Source organism: Bombus pascuorum, chromosome 13 (genome assembly GCF_905332965.1).
Source record: "Bombus pascuorum chromosome 13, iyBomPasc1.1, whole genome shotgun sequence".
NCBI lineage: Eukaryota > Metazoa > Arthropoda > Insecta > Hymenoptera > Apidae > Bombus > Bombus pascuorum.
In genome coordinates, this window is record NC_083500.1 from 5,589,747 (window position 1) to 5,610,859 (window position 21,113).

Sequence of the window (21,113 nt, forward strand, 5' to 3'; positions counted from 1 at the left end):
GGAAACGAATACGAGAAGTAACGTTCACGTGGCTTTCGAGTCATTAGTCTAGCAAATCGTGATATTTCCTTTAAACGTTGGATCTTTTTTTTTATTATTTGCAGCGTGGGAAGTTCTATCCTCAATTATCCTATTTAGTAAAAGTGAATACACCTCGTGCTGTGATGGCGGAAACGAAGAAGGCGTTCAAAAAGCTTCCAAACCTTGAACAGGCGATTACTGCCCTCTCGAATTTGAAAGGAGTAGGCACCACGATGGCGTCAGCCCTATTGGCAGCAGCATCACCGGAGAATGCACCCTTTATGGCAGACGAATGTCTGATGGCAATACCGGAAATCGAGGGCATCGATTATACCACTAAGGAGTACCTCAACTTTGTTCAGCACATTCAAAATACCGTCGAGAGGCTGAACAAACAAAGTGAGTAGTATCTCTTTTAATATACGTTTAACTCACTTATCGTCGATTAATTATCGAACGCAGTATCCTTAATTAAATTTAAAAAAGGAAAAAGAAAAAGAGCGATACATGGAGCAAATTGTTCAAGTTTTCTCACGATCTTTCGTATCGGGATTAACAGAATTATCAATGTAATCGAAACGTCCAATTCATAATTCTTCACACGAACTTTATACATTCACAATATCTCGAGATTTTCTCGAGATTTAAATGATTTTTGATAAAGGCTTATTTTCTCACGCATCCCTCGCTTTGATTTTTTTGAAAGAAGCTTCATATCTTAGTCGTCGATAGTTCTAGCGTTAGGACAATTAGAGAACAAGTTTCACAAATATTTGTAAAACTGTTTTATCATTTTAGTATGTACCTCTATGTACATATTGATTTATTCATTTCTAAACACATTTCTTTTTTTTCTAAGAACTTTGTGTTTGTCATGATGAAATCACTATATTGGAAGAAAAATAAACAATTTTTTATCCAAGCCCTTCTACTATTAAAATGTATGTATTGGTTTATGTGTGTAGTTGAGATTAGTTAAGTTATTTGATTTCAATTAAATGGAGATGATTAGCAACAGGATCCTGTTGCGGATTAAAAGTACTTTTTACAATTTCTAATTTTCTGTTCATTATCACGCCGACTGGCAGTTGTTTTTAATTCGAAATACATAATGCGAAGCTATTTTATTTTTTATTTGTACGAACAAAAATGAATGATTTATTTTGTATGAACAGAAACTTGTACTAATCACGTGGAACTTCGTTTATCCAAACTTATTGAACCGATTAAGTCCGCTTATCTTAACACGAATTCCTATTATTTAGGCAATAAAGCATAAGTAACGAGAAATCAATGAAGTATTATATGAATTATTTGACTTCCAATGTATTCACATAGATACACTTCTCCACTCAAAACGACTTGAATTCGTACTACATAATTCGACTAATCTGAATTTACTTCATCCCCTATCACGATTATATCAAGATCTCACTATCACTTCTGTTTCCCAATTAAATCAAATTGTATAACATTATTGTATCGATTAAATATATAACTTGAAACGAAACATTAAGATAATATTTCGACGATCAGACTGCAGATATTTATGAAAATTTATATTTTTATGAACAGAATCTAAGAAACAACCCAAATCGGTGTTGAATTCACCTTTTGTATATTATAACAAGTACAGCAGTATCTCGTTTGTTTGAACGAAACTTTCGTTAATATCCGATTAAATAAACTCCTGCCGATCCGTTTATCTGAATGTCAACTCTTAGTATGTGAACGAAAAATCATAGGTGGTGAAGAAAATAAATAGACACTAATTACATAAACTATCTGTCTTTCGACAAGTTTGTAGAAACGGATTTCTATTGTACTTTATTTTCGATATTTTATATGTTTCTGTATATTACCATGGCTACAAAAAGTATTAGCATAGTAATTTATCTTTTATAGCGTTTGTAGACTACTTAATTAGGCCTAAATATACTAAATTTCATTTAATAATACCTTTAATAATATACCCTATAATATAATTTATTATTAAGTATTATTATCTTCGTACAACTACAGAGATTCGATCCTACGAAAATGGAATGCAGAATGTGATAAAAAGAAATACTTCATTGGAAAATATGGTCATGCGCCAGTACTTTTCCTAGTCACTGCATGTACGTTTCTTCATTGAAAATTCCCATAAATGCATAAAGGTCCGCAGTCTCGACGATCCTTATCGCCTAACGATTAAATATTTAACAGACGTTTGGTTCTTTTTTTTTTCATTGCAGCGTCAAACGGCAAAACCTGGAGTCCCCACAGGGTGGAACTCGCCCTGTGGACCCACTACGTGGCGTCCGAGTTGAAGCCAGAGCTGCTGGACGGCATTCCAGGCTCCACAGAGAACGGGAACTCTCATCCGCCCAGCAACGGCGAGGCGACAGAACCGTCGGACGACAGCAATCAGGAAGTGGCAGTGAACGGTAAGGAACTAGGCAGTATTGATCCGGCGGCCATCGACGAGAACAGCATGACCACGTCCTTCACCGAAGACTCGATGGATAAACCCGCTACGCCGATTACAGCGGCCGTCGCCAGCGAAGACACGAACGATTCACTCGCCACGAACGACAACGATGACAGCAACAACACGCCTCGACCGACAGACAGCGAGGACACCGAAGACTCGCAGGACGTACAGGAGCCGCCCACCAAGAAGAGTAAGAAGTGACCCACCGCCAGCCAGGGAGCCACTAATACGAGCAACAACGTCAGCACCCTCGTGTCGGCCGCCAATCTAACGCTGATCGCAGCGAGGCGCTTCTAAAAACCGTCAGGGTCACCGATCAGGGTCGCGGATAGTAGACCTGTAGCCTACCATCGCACCATCACGATCGTTTTGATGATTCTCCTTCGCTCCTGCTCTCTCTCTCTCTTTCTCATTCCTCTTTATCCATTTTCTTCCTCTTTAACTCTCCAACTATGTACCTTGTCCATTTCTTTTTTTATTTTTCTTTGCTTTCTTCCCGTTCCTTTTTCCTTTCCGTGAATTATTTATCCTAGATTCATTAAATTCGTAAGGTTCCTCTTTTTATCTCCTCGTTCTTCTCTTCACTACATCCAGTATCTTTGGTCTTGTCTCGCCTTCTTTTTGCTATTATTTGTAGAAATATATCACGAGACCTCGTTGTAAAATAGTGTTACTGCATATATGATGGAAAGTGGAAGTTGTGTATAAGCATCTTGCTGGTCTTTAGATATCCGTCGCGCTGGATCGGAGGCAGAAAGAAGAGGTAAAAAGCTCGATATTTCGAAGATTTCCTTCTGCATTCTCATCGTTTTTCTTTATATTTTAGTGACTTCCTCTCTGTTCTTCTTCGCGTCCATTTTATCATATCGACCGATTCTGAACAGGTTCTTTGGGATGATCGTAAGATTAGAGTTATTCGCGACATTTCACGTAACTTTTATACCATGTGATAATAGTGATAGCTACTTTCTTTCGACTCTACGCGAAGGAAACCTCGAGATGACGGAGCTTTCTTCCTTCTTCTGCTGCGCGCCATAGTTTTTAGGGACTCTGAATATTTCTCTTTTTTCTTTCTTTTTTCATGGAGATCGAAACGAAGCAATTCCACGCGGTTACTGCCTTTTGAACAAACACCCGCTCCCCCTACCCCCTTACCGCTTGTTGCGCGATAGCAAAACGACGTAGCGTTTAATTCAAGAGCCAAGACATCATTCCTTTTTACCATAATTTGTACCGGCGTTTTTGAAGGCCACCGAATTACGAAGGGCGATACGAAACGGCGTTGACGCATGTTTTTATCTTCTCCTTTGTTCTTTTTGTCAAAAAAATGAGAAAATGTAAAAAAAATGAAAAAAATCGAAAAAATACCGTGAATGAGGTGTGAATAGCGAATGGGAAATACAGAAGCGAAGGGAAAGAGAGAGTGGGAGAGAAAGGATGAGCGAGAACGTATAAAACCGGGTGTGAGAGAGATATCGAGTAACTGATTCCGTGACCAGAAAAAAAGAAAGAAACAAAATAATAATAATAATAATGATAAATGAAAAAAAACGGCGGTACTACACACACCGATCACAATGATAATATTACTATTAATAATAATTATTATTATTATAATTATAATACCGAATCATTACCATAATTTATATATCTAAACAAGAAAAAAAACTGCATGTCAGAGTGATGCATGGAGCAAACCAAATACCTTGTAAGTAAAAAGATACTTTAGAAACAAATAAAAGTAACGCTTTTTTGAGTCCACCAAGAAAAAGAAATACGAGAACGAGTGGGCGGTCGGACCTGCACATACATACACATAACTACACACTGATTCGCGCGCGCAAAACCGTACACGAATACCTGTATAGAATGCGGCCATGATAGCAAGTTCGAAGACTAATAGAATGAAGGGACAAAGACACCACACGTATACCACATCAAGGTTTTCATGTACAGGAATTTAACTAGTATTTTTGCATTATTAAGGATTATTAATTGTCCGAGGGAAGACGGAGCCGCGATGACTAATGCGAACCGAGGAAGAAGGGGTGAATGACGACAATGATGGTTATTGGACGGTTGACAAACGAACAATATATATCAGTAACAAACCTAAGACAGGAAAAAGAAACGATTAGGCAAGATAATAGAAGTATAATGACAAACTTAGGGGGAACTGAGGAGAGAGTGAAAGTGTTTAAAAAACGAGTGCAAGATTGTGTGAGTGATAGCGAGAGAAAGAGAGCGAGAGAGGAACAAAAGAATAAAGTAAACCACTATAGCTTGATCAAGAACGTTCATTCAAATTTTATATATATATATATATTATATATATATTATATATATATATATATATATATATTATATACATATATTGTATAATATATATATATATTGTATATATATTATATAATATATATTTGTAATTTAGAACAGCGTGGTCAGGCTACTTTAGATACTGACCTTATTATAAAACGATACACATGCCATTGTGGCAGCTATGCACTTGTTTGGCTGCACTAGAATAAAGAAAAAAAAAGAAGGAAAAATGCGGAAGAAAAGCAACTGACGCAAGGGACACACCGACAGAGAGAAATCCACCCCTTCGCGCGAACAGTTCGAATTTCTGCGCTATTATCGATGATTATTATTATTATTATTATTCCTGGTGAACTTTTACCGTAGTACGGAGCGCGTTAAGACGGGTGTTCCATCCGAAGCAAATCGGTATGACAAATCGTTGCGACAAATCCGGCTTGATGCGACGCGGAGTAAAAAATGTCACTCTCGACGTGTCAGCATCGTTAGTAGTGACACGGGAACGATTTTTACATCGTGAAGCGATCTTACGAACTAATTCGTCGACTGACATGTAGTGAACTTCTGCGAATGAACGCGACGGTAAATGGGAAACAAAGAGGGACGTGGATGAATAGGAAGAAAAGAAAGGAAGAATGCAGCAAGTATGAATTTACTTTAACGAAGAGAGAAAAATCGTAGTGATCCATTCTATTTATTTAGCGCCTAATTTATTCCGTATCGATCGTTTCGTTGGCAAGCAAAGAAGATATATAAAAATAATATGATTATATATTTATATATATATGAATACATAGACATGTATGCGTGAAAGAAGCCCCCCCCCCCACCCCCTCCTAAGTATTTCGGGATTAGAAGAAAAGGAAAAGCTGGGGGAATACAGAAAAAATGTATGAACGTATATTTTTTTTGTCCTTTTTTTCTCTTGCGATAATTAGAAAGTAACTCTTACGTAGTGATTAAATTGACGGTGATGACTATAAGATTGCTATAATATACATATTTGTGAAGTACGAAATGGCGATTGATTATAATACTATGATGATGATGATGATGATGGCGATGATGGTGATGATGATGACGATGATAATAATGATGACGATGATGATGATGACTATGAAGAAGATAGTTATGGTTATGATTATAATTACGATCATTATTATATTATTGCTGCTATTACTGCTATTACGAATGACTGCGAGCACAGTTTTTATTGTCTTATAAACGTAAACGGATTAATGTAGCGGAGTTGTTTGCTTTTTTTTTTCTTTCTTTTTTTTTTTTCTAAACGCCTGATAAATTATTATTCTCGCACGTAATTATACGAGACATTCCACACTGATTTCTTCTTGTTCTGTGTTGTTTCTATCTTTTTATTATCGCTATTTTTTCTATTTCTCTCATTCTTTCTTCTTTTCTCCTCTCGTTTGTTCTTTTACGTCGGAAACGAAAGAACACGGAATAACCGAGAGAGAATCGCGGAAGTAAAAACACACTTGTGAACCGATACACTGTGAAGAAACGATGATTTCGCGACGAAGTTCCACGTCCCACGCAACACAACCAATGACAACGTCATTCCGTCAAAGCACTATTTCTGCTTCCCACGTGTACCACGCGTGTTATAAAAACTTTCTCTCTTTCTCTCTCTCTCTCTCTCTCTCTCTCTCTCTCTCTCTCTTACTCTTACTTTCCTTCCGATTTATCGATTTTATAGACTCGAATCTAGAAAGACCCACGATATCTTATCTTTGTCTCTGCTTTAATCCTTAACAGAGCGTAGATCTTTTTAAAGAAGATCGATTTCTTCACGATTGCGTGCGGTACCGCGAATTTCGATAGACGAATGAACGATGGAAGCTGACCTGACCCAGGGATAAGTCGCGTGATCGATGAGGGGACTCGCTGAGAAGGGTCAGATCCTTCCAAGAGGGAATTAAGTACATCGTCCTCTTGTGTCGCTTTCCTCTTGGATCTTCCTGGAGCCACGAGAAAAATTATTCACGAGTGAAACAAAGAAGATATTCGCTGAAATTTATCGTTCATTTCTCGAGGGGTTGAAAAGGGACAGTAAGGATTGAAGATTTGCAGGATCGTTTTCACGAGACCAAGGTTCATGTCTTGACATTAGTAACCCGATCGATTTTTATGCTTTGTGATTGTTGGATAGAGTTAAATCGAATTTGGTAGTCAATGGCAACTCAAATCATATTTGTCATGTGTTATCGTGTTTGTATTGATAATATTGACTTTGGAATATTATAACGATTCAACGATCTTTCGGTCTCCGTAAATTAAGGTTCGTTTATACAGAAGAGCTGAGCTTGGAACGATTACTATACTACTTGAGATACTATCGTACTTAAATGATTGTCATCGATGGTTCGGCAAATGCTTCAAACATTTAAACAAATGCTTGAAACAATGTTTGCCAAACATTCGTTAATAATTTTTAATGGCTTTTATTTAGCTTACTTTTCTGTCCATTTGTCTGGCTTGATGGAATTTTGTCATCCACTTGCTGAATTTTTAAAGAAAAATAAAAAAAATATATATAAATTTTAAAAATTAAGAAAATCGTTTTTATTTAAAAATGTACTAAAAAGAAGGAAATAATTTTCTGAACCAAGTATCGTTAAGTAATTGAATGTAATAATAGTATACAGGGAAATCTGTATATATCGAGCACACGTGGTAATCATATGATAGGATATTACTCAATTGTTGAACTCATATTACTAAAAATAAGTATCTGGCGGTCCCATTATACATTTACGATGCATCCTCCATTCGGTTAACACCTCTTTTGTTCTCTTGAATGAATTTTTTCGATAAAGAAATTCCTAACGAAGACAAGGAAAGAAATTCTCTACCGATTACAACTTAAAAGTGAAAGAACATTTGACTCAAATCATGAATCAAAAATTTATCTCATCGATTACAGAGTCTTTGAAAGTGTTAAAATTATGAAAACTTTGAAACTGAATTAATATGATCCTACCAAGTTTATATTTTTAGTAATATGAGTTCAACAATTGAGCGATACAGATAATATATACAGGTTTCTCTGTATAGTATTATTACATTCAATTAGTTAACTGGTTAAGAAAATTCTTTTCTTTTTAGTAGATTTTAAAATAAAAATCATTTCCCTTTTAATTTTTCAAATTTATGTATCTTTTTTACGATAAACTGCCTTTCAACTAATTCCGTCTTCGTTCAAGGGTTCTTACTATTTAAGACGAGCAAAGTATTTTTTATTTCTATATTTTCGGGCTAGTTAGTTTAGAAACGGATTTGGCTTACAATTCCTTTCATTTGTCCTTCAATATTTGTCGTATTTACCTTAATATCTCTCCTTAGTTAACTAATCGCTCATGTACTTAATCTAATCTACTGTATTTCTACTTTATTATTATTGAACTCTATCTTTGGTTCTGTTTGTCTGGCGAGCGAAATATCGATACTTATTTTTACCACTGGCTTAGTTTTATTTAATAAGATATCAAGTGTATATCTTGTCAGTTCGAGGCATTTGGAAAATTTTGCATTGTGATTTTTAACGATTGTTCTTAAAGAAGAGAGTCTCCTCTTTTTTTATTATACTTCTATAGTGCAATTGCCACTGTATATATATTTTCAATCAAAGATGTAGAGGATTATATCGACACTCGCACACTCAAGATTTTCAAATGATTGATGTAACGAAACACTCGTCTCAAGCTTCGACAACGTGATCCTTTCAAGCTCAACAGATGTATAAATCAACGTTCGATCGTTGAGCAAGATCATCCAAGGAATTTGAAGAAGACGTTCCTTGCCAGTGCACCTCGAGCAATGAAAAGGAAATCGATACAGCGACGCGTTGTACTGTTTTCAATAACTTAAACGCGACTTTTCGCAAATCGATTAACATCTTTTGACGAAAACAAAACTAGCGGCGGCGAAAACAAACCACGATCTTTGCTGATCGATCGACGTCAAGGTTCGCGTATCTCAGGTTTCACAAGAGGTTCAAGATCCGGTGATCAATTCGATCACCTTAACAAACTGCCATTTAACGTTACTAATTAAGCGATCGTAATGAATCAACGGACACGCCATGTGCTATTATTCTCTGTATCGTGTCTAAAATCGCGTATATTCAGACTTGCAGACGTTGTCTGTAGATGTGTGTCTTCCCACAAGATTTCTGGATATTTGATCTCACGAATTTTTCTGAGTTCTGGATAAAAGACGCGGACACGCAAAGTATTGTAATATACGACACACGATATAACAAATCGCGAAAAGTGTACACATATTGACTTCTATAGGAAGATCACAGGGGAAAATTATGATAAGTCATGTTTCTATATCTTTTTTTTTCTCCTTTTCTTTGCAAAGGAGCAATTTTCACTTACTTTATCTTGTGTCTTTTCAGGCTAGATTATTTATTTAAAATATATATTTACGAACATCTCAAACGAGAAAAATAATGTATACATATGTGACGATTGTATCTTTGTATCTTTTGCAATCATACTTGAATTAAAGAGAAACTAAACGTACACATATGTACCAGCATTCCTCGAGAGGATAACATTCAATACACGCCAATCCCGAAACTATCTTTTTATTTCGCTTTCAAAATTGAATAGGAATTTTCATCATCCTTTTGGAATATTCATCCATTGTCACGACATCAGTTACTCTTTTAGATCGTTCTAGACAAAACGTCCTGTATTTATTACACATTTTTAGAAGGTTTATATATTTTATAGAAATTTGTATGCGGACACACGTCTGCAGACAATGTCTGTAACTCTATAAACGCCATAACATTCTTTTTCGCGAGTCAAAAAATCGCCAACAGACGAAAAAGGAGAGAAATAAGAAAAAAAAGAAGAAAATCACATTTTGCCTTGCCTTCGACAAGCACCAGTCGATCTTTAGCGATCGTTCGTGATGTCCATTTACCAATTTTTCTCGCGTCTCTTTTGAGAGAACAAGAAATGAAAAAAAAAAAAAAAACGAAAGCCGCGCGACACTTTTCGAATTTCAACCCCTTCACTACCATCGCTCCAAACCCCGGTGCCCGATGAGTTTCGACTACATTTGTATAGTGCGCTTCTGCGACCAATCACGATTTTTGTTTCCTTTTAAAGTTAGAGTAACGTGTAATTCTTGGATTAATTGTAAAGTAACGTGATGTCATTACGAAGTACGAGGTTAAATAAATTATTTGAAAACGTTTCTTGTTGGTGTTTCTGCTTAACCAGAAACTGGACACACTGTGTGAGTGAGAACATCGTACGTCTTTTCTCAGACGTTTTAAAGTATCTTATAAAGTTGATGGAAAATTTATCAAGTCTTTTGAGAATTTCAAGAAATGAAACAAAGACGAAAGACGGCAACTATGTACTTATAATGGTAACATAGTGTGAAACTTTAATTCTGGATATTTAGCAAAAAAATAGTGAGATTATGCCATTGAAAAGATTCTTTAAGATTATTACAGGACAGTTATTATCTCTTCTTTTTTCCGAATTTTCCAAGATATCTATCATTTCTTTAACACATATCTTTTTACGAAGATAGAATTAAAAATCTTTTTAAAATTACCTAATCGAATGTACCTCGATAAATATTGGCTCATCCCATAAGTAATATATTGGTTTTCGTATTACTAGATCAAAATAAACAATTACATTTTGGTAATCGATCATAAATTTTCTCGTATATTTTATAGTTCACTGTCTTCTTCTATGAAGTTTTCTATTTCAATGTTTTAGAACTCTGATAGTAACAACTCCCGTTATTTCGAACTTAACTCTTAAAAAAACTGCATTATTTACGAGACAACCCAATATATTTTTAATATATTTATGAATCAAATGCTACAAATATTGGTACATTTATTTAACGAAGAGATTATTAATTTGTTCTTGAAATCGTTGAACCGTATTTCGCATTACTTCCAACGTCAAACAACGTAATTGAGAAATTTATCAGTCAACTGAAACGACGTACTGGGCTGTCTGATGCATCAATAGATTCACAAGAGTCATACAAGTCCCATTACGCAAAAAGACACGTTGCAACGTTCGTTAATATGTACGAAGCAATGAACTCGTCTCTCGAGGCATCTAGTCAACGCTAGAGGAATTGATCTGTGAATTAAAACGACTCGACTTCGCAAATAAGTTCTTTTGGTAATAGTCAGAAATAATATGCAAAAATATACGAAATTACCAAAGTAAATTGCTGCTTATGGTATTCAAATTTAAGGAATAATACGGATGTTTATTTAGGTTTTACTTAAAAATCTTGAAGTCTTTAATAAACATCTATAGTCTAGTATGAATGATTTTAGAAAATAATTTTCAAAATCCTTGCAAACAAATTTTTTATGGCGACTTTTAATATCCTTTTGTGACTTCTTTATTAGAAATGTACCTATTTTTATGGAAACGTGATAATGAAAGAAACAGTCGCGAATTATCACATTCAAGAAAGGTCATTTTGAACAAAACTCCTCCGAATGATCAAAAACTCCTTTACATTTGTAATAAAAAATAAGTGGAACTAATCAATATAGGGAATAAAAAAAACGTTTCAGACAATTTTTATTTAAAAATACGTCATGATATGCACGGTATGTCATCAGTCATCTATAATAAATCTAATATCGAATAACCATGTGACATACTATGCATGTCACCCCAATAAAATAACGCTTTGATTAAAATTTCAAAAAGATGTACACGAAATAACTTCTTATTCGAATAAATTCTTATCCAAATAAATACTCAGTCCATTGGATATTTATTGATCAGTGGCGAATAATATTTGAATCTTTATTTTTATTTGTTATCTTTTATTCGAATAAAATTTTCCTCGACGCTAATAAAAACAAATAAGGGTTCCAAAAGAATTTGCGAACATAGGCCATTTAATTTCCTATTAAAAACAAAGAATGAAGTCAAATGTTTGAAAGTATAAAACAACGTCCGTAGACTTGTACAGAAGTCTATACCGGCAACTTCACGTAAAATTTATCGCGAAGAAGCGACTAATTAACTCGATAAACTTTCATGCACGCGAAAACGAGCAAAAGCTCTCGACGCAAAGGGGGATCGATCACTTCCATTTTCTGGTTCGATTACGAACAAGGAAAAAAACATCGACTTTTCCCCTTTTCCTCTTTCTATAAAAAAAAAAACTCCATCGTCCACGTTTTCTCCCGTTACTATGTTTATGTCGCTATAAAGGTGAACATGAGGTAAAAAATAAAAAATACCAACATTTTGTGCTTTTTTTTATATTACCATCAGTATAATGTGCATAAACACAGAGTAGGCGTGGCCGATTTTTTTCGTTCCCTTTTTTTCCCCACGGTTCACTTTCCAAACAAGGTTTTTAATTTTATACTGACCTCTCTGAAAAATAGACACAGTAACTGTAAGAAAAATTACTTCTTAAAGACTAACTACACAGAACGACAGAACTATATAGGAAAGAATTAAAAACCTAAAATAACAAATTATTAGAATAATTCGGATTGTGAAGGCTGAGTCAATTCTGACTCACGCAGATACTTTATGAGCATTTCTTTCGAAAATAGAATCACGTAATATTATTTTATCAAACTACATGAACAATTTTATTTTCTATGTGGATTTTTCTATCGCATAGAGTTGTCATAAAAAAATCGCTCTACATAATCAGATGTTCGTTTTATCATTATAAAATAAAGTAAAATATCGCACGCTCGTAATAACAGTGATCCAGCCTTCCGGACAACTTTTAATCAACTAACATCATATGCAATATCTGAAAGACACTACTCGCGATAGAATCGTTTTTTAAATTAATCTAAAGAGAAGAAATAATGTTTCACATAAAGCAAATGAACCAAATAATCTTGATGAAGAAAGAAGGAATTTGATGGCATTCGTAGATGTAGGGTTAATGGCAACGTAATACACGATACACCGGTTGTAATTACACGTCCATTAACCGTACGCCGTAGCGAATGGTGCGCAAACAAACGGGTAATTGATTCGAAATTAATCGTACCTAAAAGGAGCAATTAAGTTTCTTGCCTCGGTGAGAACCGTCGATGATCACGAGGGAGATTGGAAGCCAATGGTTCAATTGGGACAAGTCGAATTTACGAGATAATTGTGCTGTCGCTGATTAGAAAAGAAACACAGCCATTACTTCGTCCGTTGATACGTATATGGGGATCGTTATATCCCATCCCCATGACGATATTCCCGATGTCAATGACGATCGTTATCCGACGAGGGTGATAATGATCGCGATGACGACGATGATACTTGGCTTCTCGAGTATTGACATAGACGAGACGCACTAAATAATCGTTGATTCTGACTTGAAAATTCATTACGGTGATTGTTAATTCGGATAGCTGGATCGTTAGAGGATAAAATAGAATGTCGAAATAGAGGAATTCTGAAAATTATTGCGTAATAGATACAATTTTAAGATAATAATTGCATTTTAAGTCAAGACACCATCTTTAGTCGCTGATGATTATGTGTTAAACAGTTGACAATTATTATTTCTTGAACAATTTGTCTGTTGAAAATTCTCATTAGATATAGTTATAGAATTGGTATATCGAGTTATCAATGCAATGTATCTATTTCTGTTCGGAATAATAAACGTGTTTGAATATAATATTACCTATTATAATGCCTACAATATGATAACCGTACATGAATATGGCTATTGGTAAAATAAATAAGCAAATGATATTACTAAATGATAGATTAATTGAATTATAACAATCAATAATATAATTTAATTACACAGACCAAATAATTAGACCTAACGAATGAATAGATTAAATAAATGAATTTCATAATAAAAGCTAAATGATTAAATAAAACTGAATGTGATGACATCGCAATTAATCATGTCGCTTTCTATCAAATAATACATTATGAGAATGCAGTTCCATTTAATAAAAGCAGCAATTTTTTCCTCTATCCGTGTCTCATTATCGCAATAAAAATTGCGTTAGCATGAACAGAAGGAATAATAAGACGTAAATCAACTCAATAAATGATCATTATTTTAAATCCTTATCATATTATATCGATTCCGAAGTTTCTTTGAATTTTAAACATAATTTCTGGGGAACTGATCATGGATGGCCGTAATAACTATCGTTTATACGCAGAGTAAAAATGGTCAGAGAAAGAAACACTTGATTTACAAGTCTGGAGAAGCCTGAATCCACGTTGGTCACGGGTTGGACAAAGTGAAAGTGAAACGCTCTCCAATCTCTACACGACTTTCTCCCAGTGCTCGTTCCATGATTCCACGATGAAACTCGATCAGCAGTCACCATAAATCTCTGCATTTCTTTTCGTTTCTTTCATTCTATTCGCTTTTTGTTACCTTCGAAAAGTACAAGAGTGGATCTTTCGATGCATAAAATGATTCGTAATAGAATTTTTAGAGTCAAAAATAGATATCCTCGCTTAGTTTAACGAATCGTCCCGATTAATTTAAACGAGAATTTGAAGGATGGAACTGAAATAAAATCTGAGTGCGTGGTAAGGAAGTTTTTATTTTCGCCTGGTATGCGTTATTATTTTCGTCGCGACGACCATCTCCAAGCGTTCCTTTCCGGCGCTTCTAAAATTAAGGACAGAGGCAACCTTGCAGCGTGGTTCGTTGCCAGGAACGTCTGCTTGTAGCTACCAATGTAAATTTCCTCCGAATCCTGATGGGAAATCAAACGAATACGAGAAATTCATCAAGGAAAAATCGCCCATACTACGAATGATATATAGTTAATCTTTTTACACAACAATTTACTGTCAAATCGATGATTCGTTTTCTGCGAAAGACTTGTGTTTTTTTAAATTTTACAATTCAGATCGGATAGAACGATCAGCTAATTTGTATAATTTCGTTAATAATATTACTTGAATCGTGCAAAATGACGTGGCTCTAGTAATTTTGATGTTATAACAGATTTGTAAAAGATTATCGCGTTGAATAGAATAGCAACTCCATTGAAAATCATCTAAGCAATTATGCTCCAAGTGCAATGCACAAAGGCTTCTCCCAGATTACAGAGGAACTTCCATGACGTGAGGTCATTCGTGTCTTAAATTAAAGCATCAAGTAATGGCACCAATTGATGCTATGTGATATACATTTTACTTGACAATACCCACGCATTGTAACATTCCACTTTTGTCAATAAGGTTCGAATCAAAGCTAGCAACAGGATATAGCTATTTAGTTTTACGATTCTGATTGAGGTTTTTAGTTCTTATCTCCTGAAACTCCTGTCAATTCTTTCATCCACAGACACTCACCATATAAACTCTAACGTCTGGTCGATTTTACGATTTATTTCTTAATCTCTTACGTGACCAGCTCACGAGTCACAGGCTGATGCGTCTCACTCAGGTCACGTTCGTGTCCCTCCCCCAAAAAATTGGAACAGAATTTATGACGCTTAATACTCACACAAGGACGTATCATTGTATCATAGCAAACTTGATAAAATTTCCTTTGAAATTATTCCAATTACTTTGTTATCTTCATAAAATGAAACAGCATAGAAAGGATAACTTTATTTTAAGATCAATCAATTTTCTGTATCAGTACCCAAGTTTCCAAAGGCTTGAGAAGAAGTAACAAATACAAGATACTTGAACCGCGGATTATCGTCTGGAGTTCACATCCAATTCGAACAATGCTTCCACCTCACGATTCCTCCAATTTCTATCGTATCACCCATTCAAACTTTATAAAACACGTAAACCACCACGACCAATCCTACACTGTCTCATAAAAATTGCAGAAGCCTAACCATGCCAGAAACACGATATACATGCACTGTCAACGTCATTCACATTCCTCCGATAAAACGATGCTTCGATGCTCGATCCGTCGAACTAGAAAGAAGCCGGAGGAAAAGGAGCGCGGGGTCATCACCGTCGTTCCAGTGACCCAGTAAGGTCTGGCACGACCTTCGAGGCGATGTGTTCACCCATTTAAAGCATCCTCTCCCGTCCTCTCTCCCGATATTCTCTCTCACTTTCACTCTCTTGGATTGCAAGCTTGTACACATAAACCCGCATCGCCTCTCTTCGCACAGATGCACATGGCCAAATATACACAGAACCGACATACATATGGACGGTGAGAGAGAGCGAGAAGGAGAGAGAGAGAGAAAGCACGGAGAATTAACCGCGGTATGGAGGGCATCGCGACGAAGGAGACGAGGGAAAGGGCAAAAGACGAACCGTATACATATATACCATTGGGTGGACGAAGTACGTGTGAACGTGGAAAGAGAGAAGACAGAAGGAGAAAGAAAGAGCGTGTCTGGTGGTAGGTCGGCTGCGAGCGAAAGAGGTGGCTGCCGCGAAGGGTGGAGCAGGATAGGATGCAACAAAGCACCGACAGGTCGTGTGATACCCCGTTACGTCACAGACGGAACAACTGGTTGCCTCATGGGGAGTTTGAGGAGCTCTCTCGTGTACCAAAGCCACGCGGCGGAAGGTCGAAAGGGAGAGGAGAGGAGAGACGATACCGGATGGGGGTATTCCCAGGTCCGCGGGACCGCGAGGGGAATCCCGCGGCCGTCAGGAGGGAGGATGATATATACAAAACACAAGGTCACGAGTACGGCTATAGGTATCTCTCTGTAAACACGGCCGGTGACGTAGCAAGCACGTGCTACGACGACGTTACCATGGCGGGGGCGATTTGAGGGACACCCTCTCCGCCACCCTCTCTTCTCGACCGCTCTTCGTAACTGCTCTCTCTTCATACTCTCTTCCTTCTACTTTCGATTTCTCCTACCATCGCATCAGGACTTTTCTTCTTCTCTCTCCTGCCACGCATTGTTTCTCTTTCCCTCGTTCAAGATCTATCGCCTGGATCTTCTTTCGTTCTAACTTCGACTCTCTAGAGATCAGAGATCCTCGAACTTACGTATCAGCCGTGACTCGGTTCCATCAGCTTCTTCGTAGTTCGTTATGGATGGTTTTAACCGATACGATGAAGGTGCCGATTGGAGAAAGTGTGTCTTCTCTGTCAAAAGAGTGTCGCAAAAATGAGGGAACTCGAATAGGGTGAATTAATCCGATTTATTAAGGTGTGTTAGCTTTAGCGTAAGATAGTTCAAGGGCTGTCTTAAGACGCTTACTCTGTTATGTAACATAAAATGTTGAGTTTTAACTAAGGCTGCAGCTCGAGGAATCGAAGCTCGAGGTTGAACGACTAATATAGAAGAAACTTTCTGTGGAACAATAAAAAGTACATCAAAGTAGTGGATTTTAGAAAATTTTGTCAAATAACGAATAGTTTGGGAAGTATATTAGAAAGAAACGAAATTTTCTATAATTCGTTTCTATATGCCAAATATAAAGTATACAGCACAAAATATCTGAAATTATTTAATCTTATCGTTAATGGTCCACCTTCTATTAACATAATTGCAATTATTTCACTAGTGTAATATTTGCTTACGATCATTTCGTCACGTCCTATCATTAGGCAACGTTAATCCACAGATGCGTTGTTCAACGGAAGTTGTGGAGTTTTGTACGTTCAACTCGGATCGAAGATCCTTCGCTTGGCGGACGGTGGAAGCAACTCTAGAGTCCGGCGTAACAACCCTTTGAATAATACAATACGAGTCCAATAGCAAAGTGCCGACGATATCATGACACGCTTTATAAACGCAATTACACTTCAGCATTCTGTTTGTTACTTGTGCCTGTACGTCCTAGGGAAACACGATACGCTCGAGGCTTTTGACCCCGAGCAGCTGTCCTTCCGGGATATACACCTCCGTTCGTAAAGATTCGCGAGTAAAGGAGCTAAACCTGAAAATTAGGAATTCATTAGGGACTTATTGAAACGCTTAATCCTCTTGTGTAAAATCACGCCCTGGTGTCTCATATCAAAGACTATAACGCGTGAGAAACATAATTTTGCTAAGAGGATGAAAAAATAAACTTGTAATTTAAGAAATATCTGTTTTTTTCGTGATTACTATTACATGGATCGAAGTTATTCACGTTTTATGTATCATAGTTAGCTTCTTCACATCCACAGACATATTTGTCCAGCAAATGTTACAATCTTTATTAGAATTAATTAAAAGATACATAATATATGTACATGGTCCATAGATGATAACACAAATTAGTTTCCTACCCACGAGAAAGAACAGTCGGAGATCATCCGACAAAATGATACGAAATAGTAGTCTGAATTCTTTAAAAGCGCGAAACAGATAAAAAGAGAAAACTTTCCTTCCGGTACGAAGAGATTCGGCTCTCTGAATTTTTCAAGCTATATCGTAACGTATTCCATTGAGGCAGACGAAAGCGTGCAGGACTCGTTTTCCCGCTACACTCCCCGAGGGTCAGTGCGTCCCTTTGTCGCCCCCTTTTCAATGCTGCCTGCTTGCCTGGCTCCAACTCAGTAGCAGCAGCTGCCTCTCTCACGAAGAGACGTTTTTCAAAGTCCCCTTCCGTGCTAACGATCACCGGGTCTCTTCCTATCCCCGATACGAACACGCGACGAGGGTCGAAAATCCCGCTGGGAGATTATTTTTCCCTCGTCACCCTTCTACCTTCTCTCACTCTTCTCTCTCCTTCTTTTTCCTTCTCTCTTTCCGACCTGGCATTTCCGCCAACGAGAACTCGAAGGAATATTACGAGCCTGGAATACGTTTCCTAGACGCGTAGAAACTTCTACCCTAACCCCTAGTCGACTTTATCCCGGCGATTTCGTCCTCCTTCGACGATTTTTACCTCTGTCCTTGATATGTATGATCGAGTTCGATTTCTTAGGTTTATGATAAGCGGGTTTTGAATTTGGCGTCTCCTTGGCTTCGTTGTTAGTATTGCGATAAGATTAGAGGTTTCGATGATCGATAATTGTCGCTATAAATTTTGGTTTGCCAATTCCTGTGGCTGTGGCAAGGAAATGGATCTTAGGAATTTGATTTATTGAATATTGCAACGAGTATTTTACTTTGGATATGTTACATGTATATTTTGATTACGTTCCATGTATCTTCACATCTATAAATTTTCCATAAGCGCATAGTCCATAGTCTAATCAACTTCAAATTTCATCAATTGTGGTCAAAGTATCCTAATACAATCTTCTCTAAATTCACATTAAAAAATCTCAGAAATAATTCTGGTCATTTACAACGATAATAACTTCCTAATACTTGTATTATCGACCTCATTACCATTCGATAAACATATACATCGTAAATAAAATTTCTTCTTCTTTAACGTAATCAATAACAATCGACATCCCATCAAAATCTCATTAACTTCAGATACTGGAGGGATCCGTATGCAGCAATCTAATACACGTTGTTAGGACCAGCTCAGGAAACTAGTTCAATCAGCTGGCCTCCACTGACAGTTGCAGTAGCCATGTATTAGCCAACTTCGCTATAAACAGAACCACGTATACTCTTCCTCGACGTCTAACGATTAATCGTCGTATTCTACAAACAGAGGTTCTTTTTCGGGCAAAGCTCGTTAATATTGCGTTAAGGTTTATTTCGCTGATTCATTCACTGAACTGGACTGTGACAATGACTGATGCATTTCGAGACGAGCATTCCATTCGGACACGGTGACGTTCCAAAGACGCTCAACTCCAATACTCGAGAAAGCTTCGACCCCGTCCGGAAGGCACAAAGACCAGGAAGCGAAGCGACGATGAATTATAGAGGCCCAGCAAACGGAGCACGTCGCTTCTCTGGCACAGATCGATATCCACTCCACGAACTTGCCAATGTGTACCAAGAATCGATAACGCCATGCATTATCGATGGGTCTTCCGGTAGGACGTCCAACGTGCCCCGAAGCTCGTATCCTATTTGCCAAAAGGTAGAAACAGATAAGCCGTTTTCCACACTCTATCGTGCAGACGTGCTGTGTGGATCCAGTAGTTTCAAAAAAAAGAAACACGGCAAACTGGCAGAGCGGGAATTTCGAGGGAGGAAAATAGAATACTTACAGCGATATAATGATACATTTTCCCTAATTTTTCCTGATTGTAAGTATTCTTCACATAGCGACATTAGTTATTTTGTTCGTAAAGTAGTTGGTTAGTAATTTTGTATGGTCTGTCATTCAAGGTTTCTTGCATTAGATACCTTAAATATCATTTTCTTAAGTGACGAAAAAATGAGAGGTGGTGGATAAAGCTGAACCTTTCATTATGAATTTACAACTATGCGTCCTTTGATTAAAACAAACTAACCATGGACACGTAAGGATCGCAAACGAAGGTCATACGAAGAAATGTATATCAATGTATATCATTTATATGTTTCTGGTGAATATTAAAAAAAAGATCTATATTTATATTACACCTTCTCTCTCTCTCATAAAATGAGACACACAATGTATAATTATTATTATATATAATTATACATAGCAAGATCGTAACTGTACTTACAGCCTTAAGACCTCAACCTACGTCTCCACTCTATATTTTAAATTACGATCTCGTTTAATCATGATTTACAGTATATCAAAAGAAAATGTTAAATTACATTACTTACGAAATGGCCTAGTAGTAGCAACGCAATGATCTTCGAAAGATATATAATATTTTTTAATTACGTTGACTGAGGGACGCTTATTCTATTAGTAAAAGCTGAAGTTAAGCGGTCATCGAACCGGCGTTTGGGGCATTTTTTACCGAATTTTTAGCGAAACTTTTTCTTTGATGTTTTACGATGTTAGCATCGGTAATTAGCGAGTGACATTGATGATTATTAGCCAGACTACGCGGGATGTTTCTCTTTTCACCGTTGTTCGTTCAGTGACCCTTTGTCAGGATCGATATTTGGGGTAGATAGGCGAGGTAAATTATAAACGGCGGACTCTTCTTCACGCTACCACCTGCATACAGCTGTGTGTAAGCTCTGGATCAATAATTCTATCTAATTTATTTTTCCGGCCGCGTCGCGGCGCGAATTTCCCGGCGAGAATATCAAACGCATCGCGATAGAATAATTTCAACTAACCGAATCATCCTCTAATCGCTAATAAAATATCCAATTCTCTAATAAAATAAAAATTTAGGATGCAAGTTACTTCCGTCCTTTCTTTCTTCTTAATAACAAGTAATTAATCGATTACCAACTAGTTTTAATATTATTCATTATTTACGAAATTAAGTAATTAATAAATTATTTGACTAACAAATCCTTCATAGAAAGACATTTTATCAGAGAAGGATAAAGGAACAATCTCCTTTCAAT

The 21,113-nt window shown here is 36.7% G+C and overlaps 1 protein-coding gene across 1 annotated transcript in view; it reads left to right on the forward strand.

Annotated features, from left to right (window-relative positions):
• The window catches only part of LOC132913784 (uncharacterized), a 28,999-nt gene extending 18,948 nt beyond the window's left edge, over window positions 1–10,051 (forward strand). The window contains exons 3-4 of the mRNA XM_060972351.1: window positions 105–420; window positions 2,259–10,051. Coding sequence (XP_060828334.1) covers window positions 105–420; window positions 2,259–2,698 — 756 coding nt within the window. The 3' untranslated portion in view covers window positions 2,699–10,051. The remainder of the gene's footprint in view (window positions 1–104; window positions 421–2,258) is intronic.
• Window positions 10,052–21,113: the final 11,062 nt, after the last annotated feature.